At 36.9% G+C, this 14653-nt stretch overlaps 1 protein-coding gene, 1 long non-coding RNA gene and 1 pseudogene across 2 annotated transcripts; 1 reads left to right on the top strand and 2 right to left on the bottom strand.

Annotated features, from left to right (window-relative positions):
- Positions 1-1268: 1268 nt before the first annotated feature.
- LOC104880814 (uncharacterized) lies at positions 1269-2411 on the bottom strand. Its single transcript, XR_009467170.1, has 4 exons — positions 2327-2411; positions 2053-2217; positions 1493-1648; positions 1269-1375 (listed from the first exon to the last, which is right to left on the bottom strand). It is a non-coding gene; the product is annotated as an uncharacterized LOC104880814 (long non-coding RNA).
- Positions 2262-4970, top strand: LOC100267794 (G-type lectin S-receptor-like serine/threonine-protein kinase At2g19130). The gene is made up of 2 exons (XM_010658675.3): positions 2262-2493; positions 2716-4970. The coding sequence occupies exons 1-2, from the start codon at positions 2271-2273 to the stop codon at positions 4755-4757; spliced, it is 2265 nt and encodes a 754-aa protein (XP_010656977.2). The 5' UTR covers positions 2262-2270; the 3' UTR covers positions 4758-4970.
- Positions 4971-9347: 4377 nt separating this feature from the next.
- Positions 9348-11196, bottom strand: LOC100854032 (G-type lectin S-receptor-like serine/threonine-protein kinase At2g19130; annotated as a pseudogene).
- Between the last annotated feature and the right edge of the window lie 3457 nt (positions 11197-14653).

Consider the following 14653-nt stretch of genomic DNA (forward strand, 5'->3'; position numbering starts at 1 on the left):
AGTTAGCACCACCCTTCCAAAAAAAAAAAAAAGGGTTGACAAATTCTAGTGGTGCCAAATTAGTGATCACTTTTGATTTGTTATTTTAATCGACTTGTGTTAAACTTCAGCCTTTATGGGTTATAGCAATCCATAAGGACGCCCATTAGTTGTGTGCTCTGTTGTCAATGTCATTAAAAAAGAAAAAAATACACAGAAAAACAAGTAAGGTGAAGAAATTTCGTGTTTCCAATAACTGGGCTTTTCTTTCCCCAGGCCAGTCTGTGTGGAAACCAGACAATCACATTTGATGATGGAACATTTGAACTGGGTTTCTTCATTCCTGGTAGCTCCCCAAGCTATTACATTGGCATATGGTATGGGAGACTACCCACCATGACAGTAGTTTGGGTAGCAAATATAAACCAGCTCCTCTCTAATCCATCTTCTTCCACATTACAATTTTCCCATGATGGGAAGTTGGTCCTACTCAAGCAGTCCAAAAGCTGAAATCTGGGCAATAAATGTGAACTCTGATACATCAAATTCCACCATTTCTGTTCTACTTGAAGATGAAACTTTAGTTGTACGAGGGAGGTTGAATTCCCCCAGTGTTTCAATACCCAACTGATACGTGGTTGCCTGGTGGGAAGGTTGGATGCAGTAAGCTTATAAATGAAAAGATAGTTCTGAGTCCATGGAGAAATCCAGAAAATCTAGTACCTGGGATTTTCTCCTATCTGTTTAGATAGAACAGAATGGAACAAGTCATGTTACTATGGAATCATTCTAAAATTTAGTGGATTAGTGGAAGTGTACAGGCAAGAACTTTGTCAATGTTCCTGAAACAGACAGTGACTACTACATGAAAAATTTCAGGAATGTGAGGATGGAGAATGAAAGCTATTCCCATGGTGCTTATAGACTGGCAAATAGAAGACCATTCAGGTGGGTGTGTGAGGAAGACCCTCTACAATGTGAAAATGAAGGAAATGACACCTTTTTTGTGATTTCCAACACTCTTTTCCCACCCGTGTTGCTAATGTAATAAACAGTGGAGGTAATGCCAATATGGAAGGGCATGCTAGAGCCTGCAAAGTAGCTTGTTGGGGCAATCAGGATGATGAGAAAGATAGACCAACTATGAGGCAGATGGTTCAGATTCTGGAGGAAGTCTCGGAAGTGGTACTCTAAGGCATCAGTATCTCCAGAAAGTCTCAGAAAAGCTAGCCAATGGTGCCATTGTTTTCCAGGAGGCTTCTTCCAATATTATAAATCAGCATGAGTTGATGTCTCAGCTACCTTAGAAGCTTGAAGCATCAATTCTTCAATGAGTTTCAGGTACTGAAGATGATGCTCATGAGTAATGGTGTACCTTCCAACGGGTGTTTGCATTCTGCATCTCATTAGCTTACAAGTCAGAGATTCACTTCATGCAGAATCCTTTGGGTGGCCATGCCTGTAAAGGATATGAATCAAAATAAACTCAGCAAATTCTTGGTGTCTTACTTACCATAGCTTATTTGAATGTGTTTCTCATACTAAATGTTACTTGATTGAGCACATGAACTTCAAAGATTAGTCCATATTGAAGCCTGCCAATTGCCTCCCAATATGACTGCAGATGGTCCTCACGTTTATCAGAAATTTTAACAAGAGTTCACCCATTCTGCATTCAAAATGGGAATGTGTATTACATCACTTTCAGAAATTTCAACATTGGCTAAATGTGGTTGATATTATTTCTTGTTTATGGTTTAAAAAAAATATATATATATGAGAAGTTCAAATGTTGCCAATATCCAATACCTTAATATTCACTAGTAATGATTTACTATATACTAAATGGTTTTTTGAATTCCAGGTATTATGCATACACAGCACACCTGACCTCTAGCAACCTAAAAGAAAATACCCAAAGAGTTAGCCAATATAAATGCCAAAAAGGGGAAGATAGGCAAGAAAACAAGGCAAAGGAAAAAATGTATATATGAAAGATTATTTTACTCCAATACAAGTCAAGCAGAATAAATGAAACACTTGAAAATGAAGTCCTATGAGAAAAATGATTACCTTAACAGCCCTTTTGCCGCTTGGATTGTGGATGGGTTTTTTCTGGATTATTTATTTATTCTTGAGGAGCAACCTCACATGTTTCAATCAGTTTTCCCATCAAATGCCGGTCAAGTTATGGAGTTTTTGCTCTTGACTTTGTTGAGCATGGGTGAGCAGAAAAGTCTTGAAACGAAGCATTTGAAAAGTAAAAAAGGGGAAAAAAATGTCAGCTGCATATGCAAATTCATGCTCATTCCCAAAAAAAAAAAAACAAAAAAAAGATAAGACTCACTAGCATGAAAGCATGCTTCTTTCTTCCTGTTCTGCTTCTCTTCTCTCTTTCCTTCAAAGCTCATCTCTGCAGAGGTTCAGATACCATCTTCCCAGGCCAGTCTCTTTCTGGAAACCAAACAATCAGATCTGATGGCGGTACATTTGAACTGGGCTTCTTCACTCCAGGTAACTCTCGGAACTATTACATTGGCATATGGTATGGAAGACTACCCACTAAGACGGTAGTTTGGGTAGCAAATAGAAATCAGCCCCTCTCTGATCCATCTTCTTCCACATTACAACTTTCCCATGAAGGGAAGTTAGTCCTACTCACCCAGTCCAGAACAGAAATCTGGTCAACGAATGTGAGCTCCAATATACCTAATTCCACTGTTTCTGTTCTTCTAGACAATGGAAATTTAGTCGTGCGAGGGAATTCAAATTCCTCCAGTGTGGCGTGGCAGAGTTTTGATCACCCAACTGATACATGGCTGCCTGGTGGGAGGATTGGATACAGTAAGCTCACCAATGAAAAGATATTTCTGACTCCATGGAGAAATCCAGAAAATCCAGCACCTGGAATTTTCTCCATTGAGGTGGAACTGAATGGAACAAGTCATGTACTGCTATGGAATCATACTAAAATGTATTGGAGTAGTGGGGAGTGGACTGGCAAGAACTTTGTCAATGCTCCTGAAATAGAAAGAGACTATTACATTAAAAATTACAGGTATGTGAGGACAGAGAATGAAAGTTATTTCACCTATGATGCTGGTGTCCCTACGGCTGTCACTAGACTCCTGGTGGATTACACTGGGCAGTTCAAGCAGTTTGTTTGGGGAAAAGACTTCACGCAGTGGACTATCTTATGGATGCGGCCGACACTACAATGTGAAGTCTATGGTTTCTGCGGAGCTTTCAGTAGCTGCAATACTCAAAAGGAACCTCTTTGTGAGTGTATGCAAGGCTTTGAACCCACTATGCTTAAAGATTGGCAATTGGAAGACCATTCAGATGGGTGTGTGAGGAAGACCCCTCTGCAATGTGGAAATGGAGGAAATGACACCTTTTTTGTGATTTCCAATACAGCCTTTCCAGTTGATCCAGAGAAGTTGACAGTTCCGAAGCCTGAGGAATGTGAAAAAACTTGCTTGAGCAATTGTTCTTGCACTGCATATGCTTATGATAATGGGTGTTTGATCTGGAAAGGAGCTCTCTTTAATCTACAAAAGCTCCATGCTGATGATGAGGGTGGAAGAGATTTCCATGTGCGAATTGCAGCATCTGAGCTGGGGGAAACTGGAACAAATGCCACTAGAGCGAAGACCACAAGGGAGAAGGTCACTTGGATTCTCATTGGAACAATTGGAGGGTTCTTTCTGGTCTTTAGTATTGTTCTCATTCTTCTCCACAGGAGACAGAGGCGAACCTTCGGTCCACTTGGGGCAGGTGACAATTCTTTGGTGCTTTTTAAGTACAAAGATCTACAAAGTGCAACAAAGAACTTCTCAGAAAAACTTGGGGAAGGAGCATTTGGTTCTGTTTTCAAAGGCACATTGCCCAATTCAGCTGCCATAGCAGTGAAGAAACTTAAAAACCTAATGCAAGAAGAGAAGCAATTCCGTACAGAAGTGAGAAGCATGGGAACAATACAACACGCTAATCTTGTCCGCCTTCGAGGATTCTGTGCAAAAGCTTCAAAAAGATGTCTAGTCTTTGATTACATGCCCAATGGTTCCCTAGAATCTCACTTGTTTCAAAGGGATTCCAAGACTCTTGATTGGAAAACAAGATACAGCATTGCAATTGGGACTGCTAGAGGATTGGCTTACCTCCATGAGAAATGCAGAGACTGCATCATACATTGTGACATCAAGCCTGAGAACATTTTGCTGGACACTGAATTCAACCCAAAAGTGGCTGATTTCGGTCTTGCAAAGCTTATGGGACGAGACTTTAGCCGGGTTTTGACAACAATGAGAGGAACCATAGGCTACCTTGCACCAGAATGGCTTTCAGGTGAAGCTATCACACCAAAAGCTGATGTTTTCAGCTACGGAATGCTCCTTCTTGAGATTATATCAGGAAGGAGAAACAGAAACCTGTTAGATGATGGGACAAATGATTACTATCCCAATCGGGCTGCCAATACGGTGAACAGAGGGCACAATTTTCTTACCTTGTTAGATAAAAGGCTAGAGGGTAATGCCGATATGGAAGACCTGACTAGAGCCTGCAAGGTTGCCTGTTGGTGCATTCAAGATGATGAGAAGGACAGGCCAACCATGGGGCAGATAGTTCGAGTTCTGGAAGGAGTCTATGAAATGGGCACACCTCCAATCCCTTGTTTTTTCCAGCAATTTTTCCCAAGAAATACAGCTGACAGCGCCATTATTTACCAGGAGGTTTCTTCCAGCTCAAACTCATACCTCAGCATGAGTTTGAAATAAAGGTCTATGCCCTCTTTGCGATTCAGATAACAGAAACACTACGATCATCAATCTCAATACTTGGCCAACTATTATCCAAGATTTGCTGCATGTAATTTTTCATCCTATTTTGGAAAGATGTATGTATCATTGCTTATTGCAAAGGGCTTTGGTACTGAATCTTTTACTTGAAAGACAATATACCATCCATAAACGTTACCAGTTCTGCTGTTTTAGGAGTGTTCTGCATATCATATCAAGTACCCACCAAATTGCTTTCAGAAATTCTCACAGGGATAAGCAAAATCTATTGATATTTTATCAAGTTGATTGTGAAAAAATGGAAAAATTCAGAATTTAAGGCATATTCCGAATCAACATTACTCTTGGATTCAACCAATATCTTTGGTGACTCTAGTATACTGTTAATACCAACGAAGAGAATAAGTACACAGAAATGAAAGTGAGGGACAAGGGTCCTCGTCAAATTTGTTAAAATGCAACATTTTACCTACTAAATTTATTAAAAAGTCAATAAATAGTTTGTTATTCAAGTTTAAAGTCGACACGTTTCACAGTTGCATGCAAATGTTACCAATAGTCATGCAAATATCTTTCTAAAATTAAAAATCAAAATTGATAGTTACTATATTTTGAAGGTATTTGGAAAATTTTATTTTAAGTAAGCCTATTAATTTAAAGTTGGTTTTACCCAATTTTACACTAATGTTTGAACCAAAGTACGGAAAAGATCAATTTCTTTTATAATTTTATGAAGGGTTTGCAATGGTTTTTAGTAAGTTTAGGAGGTAAAATGTTGGGTTTTAAATGTGAAGAGAAAAAAGTGTAAAACACATTTAAGATACCGCCTCTTTCCGATGTGGAGAATAATAATCAAACATGCAATAAATCCTTTACCAATCAATCCATGTTTTACAAATCAACAATTATAAATAATATTCATTTAGCTAGAAATCTAATTTTTGCAAATTAATATATAAATTTATGGTAGATGTTTGCTTAATTAGCCTCCTAACTATCACCCTAACTCATAATCAATAAAATTAGGGTTACAACTTGAGCAAGTCCAGTTCATGCCCTTGAAATTTAGGTTGACATGGGCAAGGTCTGAGACTCTGAATGGGCTAAGATTGGATCAATGTTAGAAAATATCAACCCAAAAATATTAGGATTAAGACCGAAAGCTTGAACTTGAATGTTATTATACATTTATTATTCATTTAAAATATAAAAAAATATTAAAAAGATAGTGAGAGAACTTTAATCTTTATTATTTTTAATTCTATTAGACTATTAAATTTATCTTTTTGTTTAGTTATTAAAATATTTTGAAATATTAAAACTTGAGTTTAGAGTTATGATTTATATTAAATTAGTAATTAATATATATATATATATATATATATATATATATATATATATATATATATATTTGCTTCCCAAATGTATTTAAATTTTAAAATATTATTTTATAATGTGTTTTATATTTTTTAACTTTGAAATAAGTATTTTATTTATTAGAAAATTTTACTATAACTTTTCCGTTTGATCTCCTGTCAAAATCCATGGAACCCGTAGAAATCCGAGTTGTTCACAAGCTTGGCATAGGTTGGCAATTCTCAATCCAACCTAGGATTGGATTTGGCATAGGTTGGATATATTCATAGGTGGTTTTGATAGCCTATTAACTTAATCTAAGCTGCAATCCTAAATTAAATAAACTAAAATTCTTCATAATAGAAAGAAGAGCAAAATAGAATATAACATACGCATTGATATTGAATAATATGTAAATATTTATAATTTAAATTTTATATAAATAAATAGCCAATTGGGCTTCATTAGGTTTGGACTTGTCAAGCCCACAACCTAAGCCCACTTCAGAACCTAAATAGCAAAATAAGTTGTCTAATTCCTTATGAGTTGGGTGGGGTTGAACTTGAGTAGGTTGCAACCCCAGAATTCACTACCAGACAGTCATAAAAGGATGTTGGTATAAGATTTAAACACTTATGTAGAATATATATTTTGGGTTGCTGGAACGCACATTTAATTTATTGATGAAGAATGCTGAATTTATATATGAGTTTGTAACTGAAATGACATTAGAATAGCAGAAAATCAAGCTACTAGATAATGAGCAACTACTTCTTATAAAATAGAAGCAAAATAACCAAATCTTGACCAAATGAAAACAAGAAAATATTTGGATATTGCAGATTTTGTTAAGGACTCCAATTGCAATATTTAACTTCAAAATTCAAATTCTAGCAGATACTAAGTCAAAATTCAACACTCCTCCTTGACTTAGTAGATGCAAACTCCAAGTCTTCCACGTAGAAACTCAAACCAAACTTTGAAAGGGGTCTGCTTCTTTAATGCTTTTATTGGCAATTTGTTCAGCAAATATACTGTTGTATTTGCAGCTTCAGCCCAAAATTTTTTAGGTAGATCTTTTTCTAAGTCAGGAAGTCCTTCAACTATTTGATTTTTCTTCATGTAGAGCACAACATCATGATGAAAGTGCCTGAGCCTTCTGTGCCAAAGCATTGTTGTGCTATCTTGTTGTAAAACAGTAGCATGCTCATCTCCCAATAAATCAAAAGGCAAAACTATTGCCCTTCATTTTTATGTTAAACACCTCTTTGCCTTTAGCATCCTTGATAATGCAATTCTTATCTTCTAAATAAACTTTAAATCCTTTCTCAACGAGCTGTCCAACACTGAGTAAGTTTTGGTCAATTGCAGGCACAAACAAAACATCATAAATGAGTTTCAAACCTATTTGGCTTTCGATAGCAATTGTTCCTTTGCCCTTCATTGGAATATACTCACCATTTCCAATTTTGACTTTGGAAATAGCTGTTCTATCAAGTTCTCTAAATAGATCTTGATTATTTGTCATGTGGTTTGTACAACCACTATCCACAAGCCAGCTTTCAGAGGTGCTTTTATTAGCAAAACACGTTGTTGCAAACAATTGCTCCTCCTGGCATTGATCAATTGCTGCACTAGTTTCTTCATGCTGTTGATTTTTGCAAATCCTCTCCACATGTCTTTATTTACCACACTTGTTGCATTTCACATTTGGTCTCTACCAACATTTTTGTGGAGAATGATTTGTCTTCTTGCAATGAGGACAAGGTGGAAAAACTCCATTTTTCTGGTTGTTGTTGCTTGGCTTGTTGTTGTTCATCTTTCCATTTTTATGGCATGCATTTTTCTGCATTCTTGCTTGAAATGCTCCTTCTACAGTATCTCCTTGTCTCATGAGTCTTCTTTGTTCCACAACCTCAAATGAATGTAATAATTCTGTCAAGCTAATAGTCGATAGATCCTTTAAATTCTCCAAAGAGGAAATTGTAGCTTCATATTTCTCAGGAAGTATAACCAATATCTTTTGAACAATCTTCTCATTGGAAAATTCTTTTCCAAGCAACCTAACTTTGTTTGCTATTGAAAGAAGTTATGCAGCATAGTCTTTAACAACATCGGACTCCCTCATTTTCTTCATTTCAAATTCTCGAATCAAGTTCATCACTTGCATGTTCTTGATTCTTTCATCTCATTTGTATTCCTCCTTGAGATACTCCTAATTTTCTGCAGCTGAATCAATTTTCATGATTTTGATGAAAATTGATGGTGAAACTGCAGCAAACAAGCAAGCTTTCGCTTTAGCCTTTCTTGTCTTTCTTTCTTTATGCAACTTCATTTGAGCCACAGTTGGAATGGCTCCCAGGAGAGGAACTTCATAATTTTCTTCCACTGCTTCCCAAACATCAAGTGCTTGTAGATGAACTATCATTCTAACAACCCAAGTTTCATAATTGTCTTCATCAAGAATTGATGGTGCAGCTGTGAGACTTGACTCCTCCATTGCTAGATGATTTTAGAAGGTATTTGGGTTCACTCACCTCACGAGTCTTTAGGTGTTTAGGCACTCTCAAGGTATTTAGGCTCACTCAACTCACTAGCCCCTCAAGATAACTTTAGCTCTGATACCATAATGTTTGTATAAGATTTAAACACTTATGAATAATATATATTTTGGGTTGTTGGAACACACATTTTATTGATGAAGAATGTTGAATTTATACATGAGTTTGTAACTAAAATGACATTAGAATAGTAGAAAATCAAGCTATTAGATAATGAGCAACTACTTCCTATAAAATAGAAACCAAATAACCAAATCTTGACCAAATAAAAATAAGAAAATATTTGGATATTGCAGATTTTGTTAAGGACTTCAACTGCGATATTTAACTTCAAAATTCAAATTCCCACAGATACTAAGTCAAAATTCAACAAAGGAGAGCCTTTTAGCTGGAGATCTGATTGAGACTAGGACTCTTGCTCATGTATAAATTTGAATTGCAGACAGTCAGTCTCCTTTTAAACGGTGGTGCCATCTTCAGGAGTCTCCTGAGAAACCTTGGTATTGGAGGTGTACCCAATTCCGATACTCCCTCGAGGAATCGAACAACCTGCCCCATGGTTGGCCTCTCCTTCTCATCATCTTGAATGCACCAACAAGCAATTTTGCAGGCTCTACTCAGCTCTTCCATGTCTGCATTACCCTCCAACCTGTTATCTAACAAGGTGACAGCACCATGGCTGCTGTTCACTATGTATGATGCAATCTCTGCACTTCTCACGGAGGTAAGCCAATCCTCTAGCCGTCCCCATTGCAATACCATATCTTGTTTGCCAATCGAGAGTCTTGGAATCCCTTCGAAACAAGTGATATTCCAGAGAGCCGTTTGGCATGTAATCAAAGGCGATACATCGTTTTGAAGATTCTGCACAGAATCCCCGAAGACGGACAAGATTAATGTGTTGTATTGTTCCGATGCTTCTTACTTCTACACGGAATTGCTTCTCTTCTTTCATTAGATGATTCAGTTTCTTCACTGCTATGGCTGATGAATTGGGCAGCGTGCCTTTGAAAACCGAACCACATCCTCCTTCTCCAAGTTTTTCTGAGAAGTTCTTTGTTGCAGTCTGTAGATCTTTGTACTTAAAAAGCACCAAATAATCCTCGCTTGCCTGAACTGGGCCCACTGTTTGCTTCTGTCCCCTGCAGAGAATACGGAAAACAATGAGAACAATGGCCAAGACCAGAAAGAACCCTCCAATTGTTCCAATGAGAATCCATGTAATGGTGTTTTTTCCAGTTTCCACCAGCTCAGACGCTGCAATTTTCCACCCTCCTTATCAGCCAGGACTTTCTGTAGATTAACGAGAGCTCCTTTCCAGATCAAACACCCATTATCATAAGCATATGCAATGCAGGAACAATTACTCAAGCAAGCTTTCTCACACTCCTCAGGCTTTGTAACTGTCAACTTCTCTGCATCAACTGGAAAGACCGTGTTGGAAATCACAAAAAAGGTGTCATTCCAACATTGGAGAGGGGTCTTCCTCACACACCCACCTGAATGGTCTTCCAATTCCCAATCTTTAATCACAGTGGGTTCAAAACCTTTCAGGCACTCACAAAGAGGTTCCTTCGTTGTACTGCAGCTCCGAAAGCCCCGCAGAAACCATGGACTTCACATTGTAGCGTCGGCCGAGTCCAATAGATGGCCCACTCCGTGAAGTCTTTCCCCCAGACAATCTGCTTGAGCTGCCCAGTGTAGTCCAGCACGAATCTAGTGTCAACCGAAGGGAAACCAGCATCAAAGGTGAAATAGCTTTCATTCTCAGTCTTCACGAACCTGAAATTTTTAATGTAATAGTCCCTGTCTATTTCAGGAACATTGACAAAGTTCTTCCCTGTCCACTCCCCACTACTCCAATACATTTTAGAATGATTCCATAGTAAGTCATGACTTGCTCCATTCTGTACCACTTCTACCTTGGAGGAGAAAATCCCAGGTGCAGGATTTTCTGGATTGCTCCATGCAGTCAGGAACATCTTTTCGTTGGTAAGCTTGCTGTATCCAATCCTCCCACCAGGCAGCTATGTATCAGTTGGGTGGTCAAAACTCTGCCAGTACACCACACTGGAGGAATTTGTCCCCCCTCGTACAACTAAATTTCCATCGTCAAGAAGAACAGCAATGGTGGAATCAGGCGTAGTAGAGTTCACATCTGTTGACCAGATTTCAGTTTTGGACTGGTTGAGTAGGACTAACCTCCCATCATGGGAAAGTTGTAACGTGGAAGAAGATGGATCAGACAGGGGCTGGTCTCTATTTGCTACCCAAACTACTGTCTTAGTTGGTAGTCTTCCATACCATATCCCGATGTAATAGTTTCGAGAGTTACCTGGAGTGAAGAAGCCCAGTTCAAATGTTCCACCATCATCAGATCTGATTGTTTGGTTGCCAGAAAGAGACTGGCCAGGGAAGATGGTGTCTGAACCTCTGCAGGGATGAGCTTTGAAGGAAAGAGAGAAGAGAAGCAGAAAAGGAAGAAAGAAGCATGATTTCATGCACGTGAGGCTCATCTTTGTTTTATTTTTTTCCCCTTGAAGTTGGGAGCAAGCATGAATATGCATCTGCGACTGAGATTTTCATTTTAAATGCTGCCTTTGCAGCCTCTTTGGACTTTGAAGGTGTTAGTCTACCATGCTCAACAAACTCAAGAGAAGAAAATGTCCCAAGCTAAATTATCATAACTCCATATCTTGACCCGGATTTGATGATAATTGATATCGATTATTAGATAACGATCGAAACATTTGACCTTGCACCCCAAGAAATAAATAAAAATCCCAAAAAAAATCCGACTCGCAAAGGGGCTGCACTCTAATTCCCATTTTTGAGAAAATAAACACACCATGATATTCGAACATATGACCTACCACCTTCGGTCAAATGAAACTTTGATATCATGTTATACAATCAATTTTCTTAAGAACCTCGGGTTTATAAAATTTGGATTTATTATATATGTATCATACTCTATCTCTTTCTTATGGCGTGGAAGTACAATTTTTTATTTTCCCTCACTTTCTTGCATGTTTTCTCCTCGTTTGGCATTGATATTGGGTAAATCTTCGGGTGTCTTTTCAGATTGCTAGAGGTCAGGTGTAATGTGTCTAGGTAGTGCCTGGAATTTGACAAATCAGTTAATATTAAGGTATTGGGTATTAGCAACATTAGGACTTCTCATATGTTCTATTTTGACTTTAACCACATGAACAATGAAGTGTTCCAAAGCAAATTCTACTCCAAAGAAAAGGGGGTGGTTGGAAGCAGCCAGCCTAACTTCCTACAGACCATTCTAGAAACATCGAAAACAAGTTCTCTACTTCAAAGAAAAAGATAAGGTTCCTGCAAACAACCGAACTTCATAGAAGCCATCCTAGAAACATTAAGAATAACACGGAGAAAAATAGCACTCGATTGACTTCACGCGAAAAAGCAAAACTAGAATTGCACTCTCGAAAGGAAGGGCAGCCTTTTGACTAAGGGTGTATATAATGTCGATTCAAATAGTTTTTTAAGTGAAAATTGAATTGAATTGACATGGTTGATTTATATGTAATAAAAGCCCAAATTAATCCTTTTTTAGTTTAATTTTGTCCAATTTTCGTGGATTGGTCTTGGCTGAACTTAATTGTTTTTTTAGGTTCAATCTAGTGGTAGATTTGTGTTTATTTTTTGAACTCAAAGATTGTTAATTTGAATTTATATTATCAACTGCTTTTATTTCAAGCTATGACCCATTGTAAAGCCCAAAAATGTGGGTTTATTTTATGGATTGTTTTTATCTCAAACTATAGCCCATCATAAAGCCCAAAGACCATATTAATATTCTTTTCCATAGCCCAAAGATTTGTAACCCAAAAACCTAAAAGAGAGAGATGAAGTCACCAAAGGAAGAAAATGAGAGTGAATCAAGAGTCAAGAGGAATCTTGGTGCTTTCATTAACACAAAAACCAAACAAGTGAAACTAGACAAATAGAAAATGTTTCTAGAAATCAATGGTATGCTCAATAAAATGTTTTTAGAAATCAATGGTATGCTCAATTGTAGTGACCAATATCCCTATTTTCTCTCACTCTTCCTCTTTCTTCTGCAAAACCTTAATGCCTTCACATGAAACCCTAACCCTTCCCTACCATGTCTTTTACGCTTCGATTTCCCAAGCCATTGACTAGGTTATGGCATTGGAAGGATGAGAAAGTTCTTTTTCCTTCAAAATGAAGCCATCTTGCATGAGTTCGGTTTGGTTTAGTTTCAACTAGGTTTTTTCTTGTAAAATTGAAAATGGAATCAATTCAATTGGTGTGCCTATCCCAATAAAGAACCAACTTTTATTATAGATAATTGAACTGTTTATGTTAGTTTGGTTGGTTTTTCAATTCTCACTTACAACTCGACTCTTAACACAATCACTTACAACCTTACTTTCTCATACTTCAATTCAACATAAAGCTGATCTATAAGGACTTTCATACAAAGCTTCATAAGGGATCATTCCAATACTAGATTGATATCTTTTATTATAGGCAAATTCTATTAAGAGTAGGCAAGTACTCCAACTACCCTTACAATCTAGTATACAAGCTCTTAACAAATATTCCAAAATCTAAATCACTCTCAAATTGTCCATATGTTTAAGGATGAAAGGTTGTACTCATGCACAATTAAATACCTAAAGCTTTTTATAAATTGTGACAAAAATGAGAGATTAAACAAAGGTTATGGTTAGAAACAATGGATAAAGGAATACTATGTAGTCTCATTACTTCTTAATGTACAGCGGACTCAAAGTGGACATAGAGTCATTGGCTTTAATGGCTAAAAATTTGGCACTCTTAGTCAATTTGTCCATAATCACAATTCCCTTGAGAATTTTTTTGGTAACCCTACACAAAATCCATAGTGATGTGATTTCATTTCCATTTTTCCATTGGCAAAGGTTGTAGCAACCTAGTTGGTTTTTTATGCCCTGCTTTACTTGGTAGTTCAAACATCTTATAACATATTGAGCAATGTCCCTCTTTATAAGTTACCACCAATATTGCCTTTTTAGATTATGATACATCATTGTATTTCTTGAATGGATTGCATACTTAAATCTATGCACTTCATTAAAAAAAAATTTCTTTTAATTTAGTAAGATTAGGTACACAAAGTCTTCTTAAATACCTAATTCCTCCATCAAATTGTAAAGATCACCCATCCATTCTTTTACTTCCCAATGACCTAGTCTCTATGCTCTTTAACCTCTTATCTAACTATTCAACTTCCATAATTAATTTAGGTACATGATCACATTATAAAGGCATGGTTCTGAAAGTCTTCATTCCACCAGAAAGTCTTCATTCCACCAGAAAGTCATAGTCCTTCAAAACCTTATACCTCTCCCATATTCTAATAGCTACATGAGAAAGCATGACATAGCACTTCTTACTTAATGCATCATCAGCCACATTTTCCTTTCTTGGATGATAATGCATAGTGAAATCGTAATAATGTAAATATTACATCCACCTTGTTTGTCTTAAATTTAATGACTTTTGAAAGAATACATATTTCAAACTCTTATGACCAATATGTGCCTCAAATTATTTTTTATAAAGGTAGTGCCTCCAAATTTTGAGATAAAATACTACCATAGCTATCTCCAAGTCATGTGTGGAATAGTTTTGCATACGACTCTTTAATTGTCTAGAAGCATAAGTTACTACTCTCCCTAAATGTATTAGGACACATCCAAGTCAACTTCTAAAGGCATCATAGTAAATTACATACAATTCTCCTTGAATGGTGGTAACTAAAATAGGAGTTGTTGTTAGTCTGCTTTTCAACTCTTAGAAAGCTTCTTCGCATTTCTCATTCCATTCAAACTTTACACTTGTTTTGGTTAGTTGAGTAAGAGGTGCTATAATGCAAGAAAACTTTTTTGACAAACCTTTTATAATAACTAACCAACT

The sequence above is a fragment of the Vitis vinifera genome, chromosome 12 (genome assembly GCF_030704535.1).
Source record: "Vitis vinifera cultivar Pinot Noir 40024 chromosome 12, ASM3070453v1".
NCBI lineage: Eukaryota > Viridiplantae > Streptophyta > Magnoliopsida > Vitales > Vitaceae > Vitis > Vitis vinifera.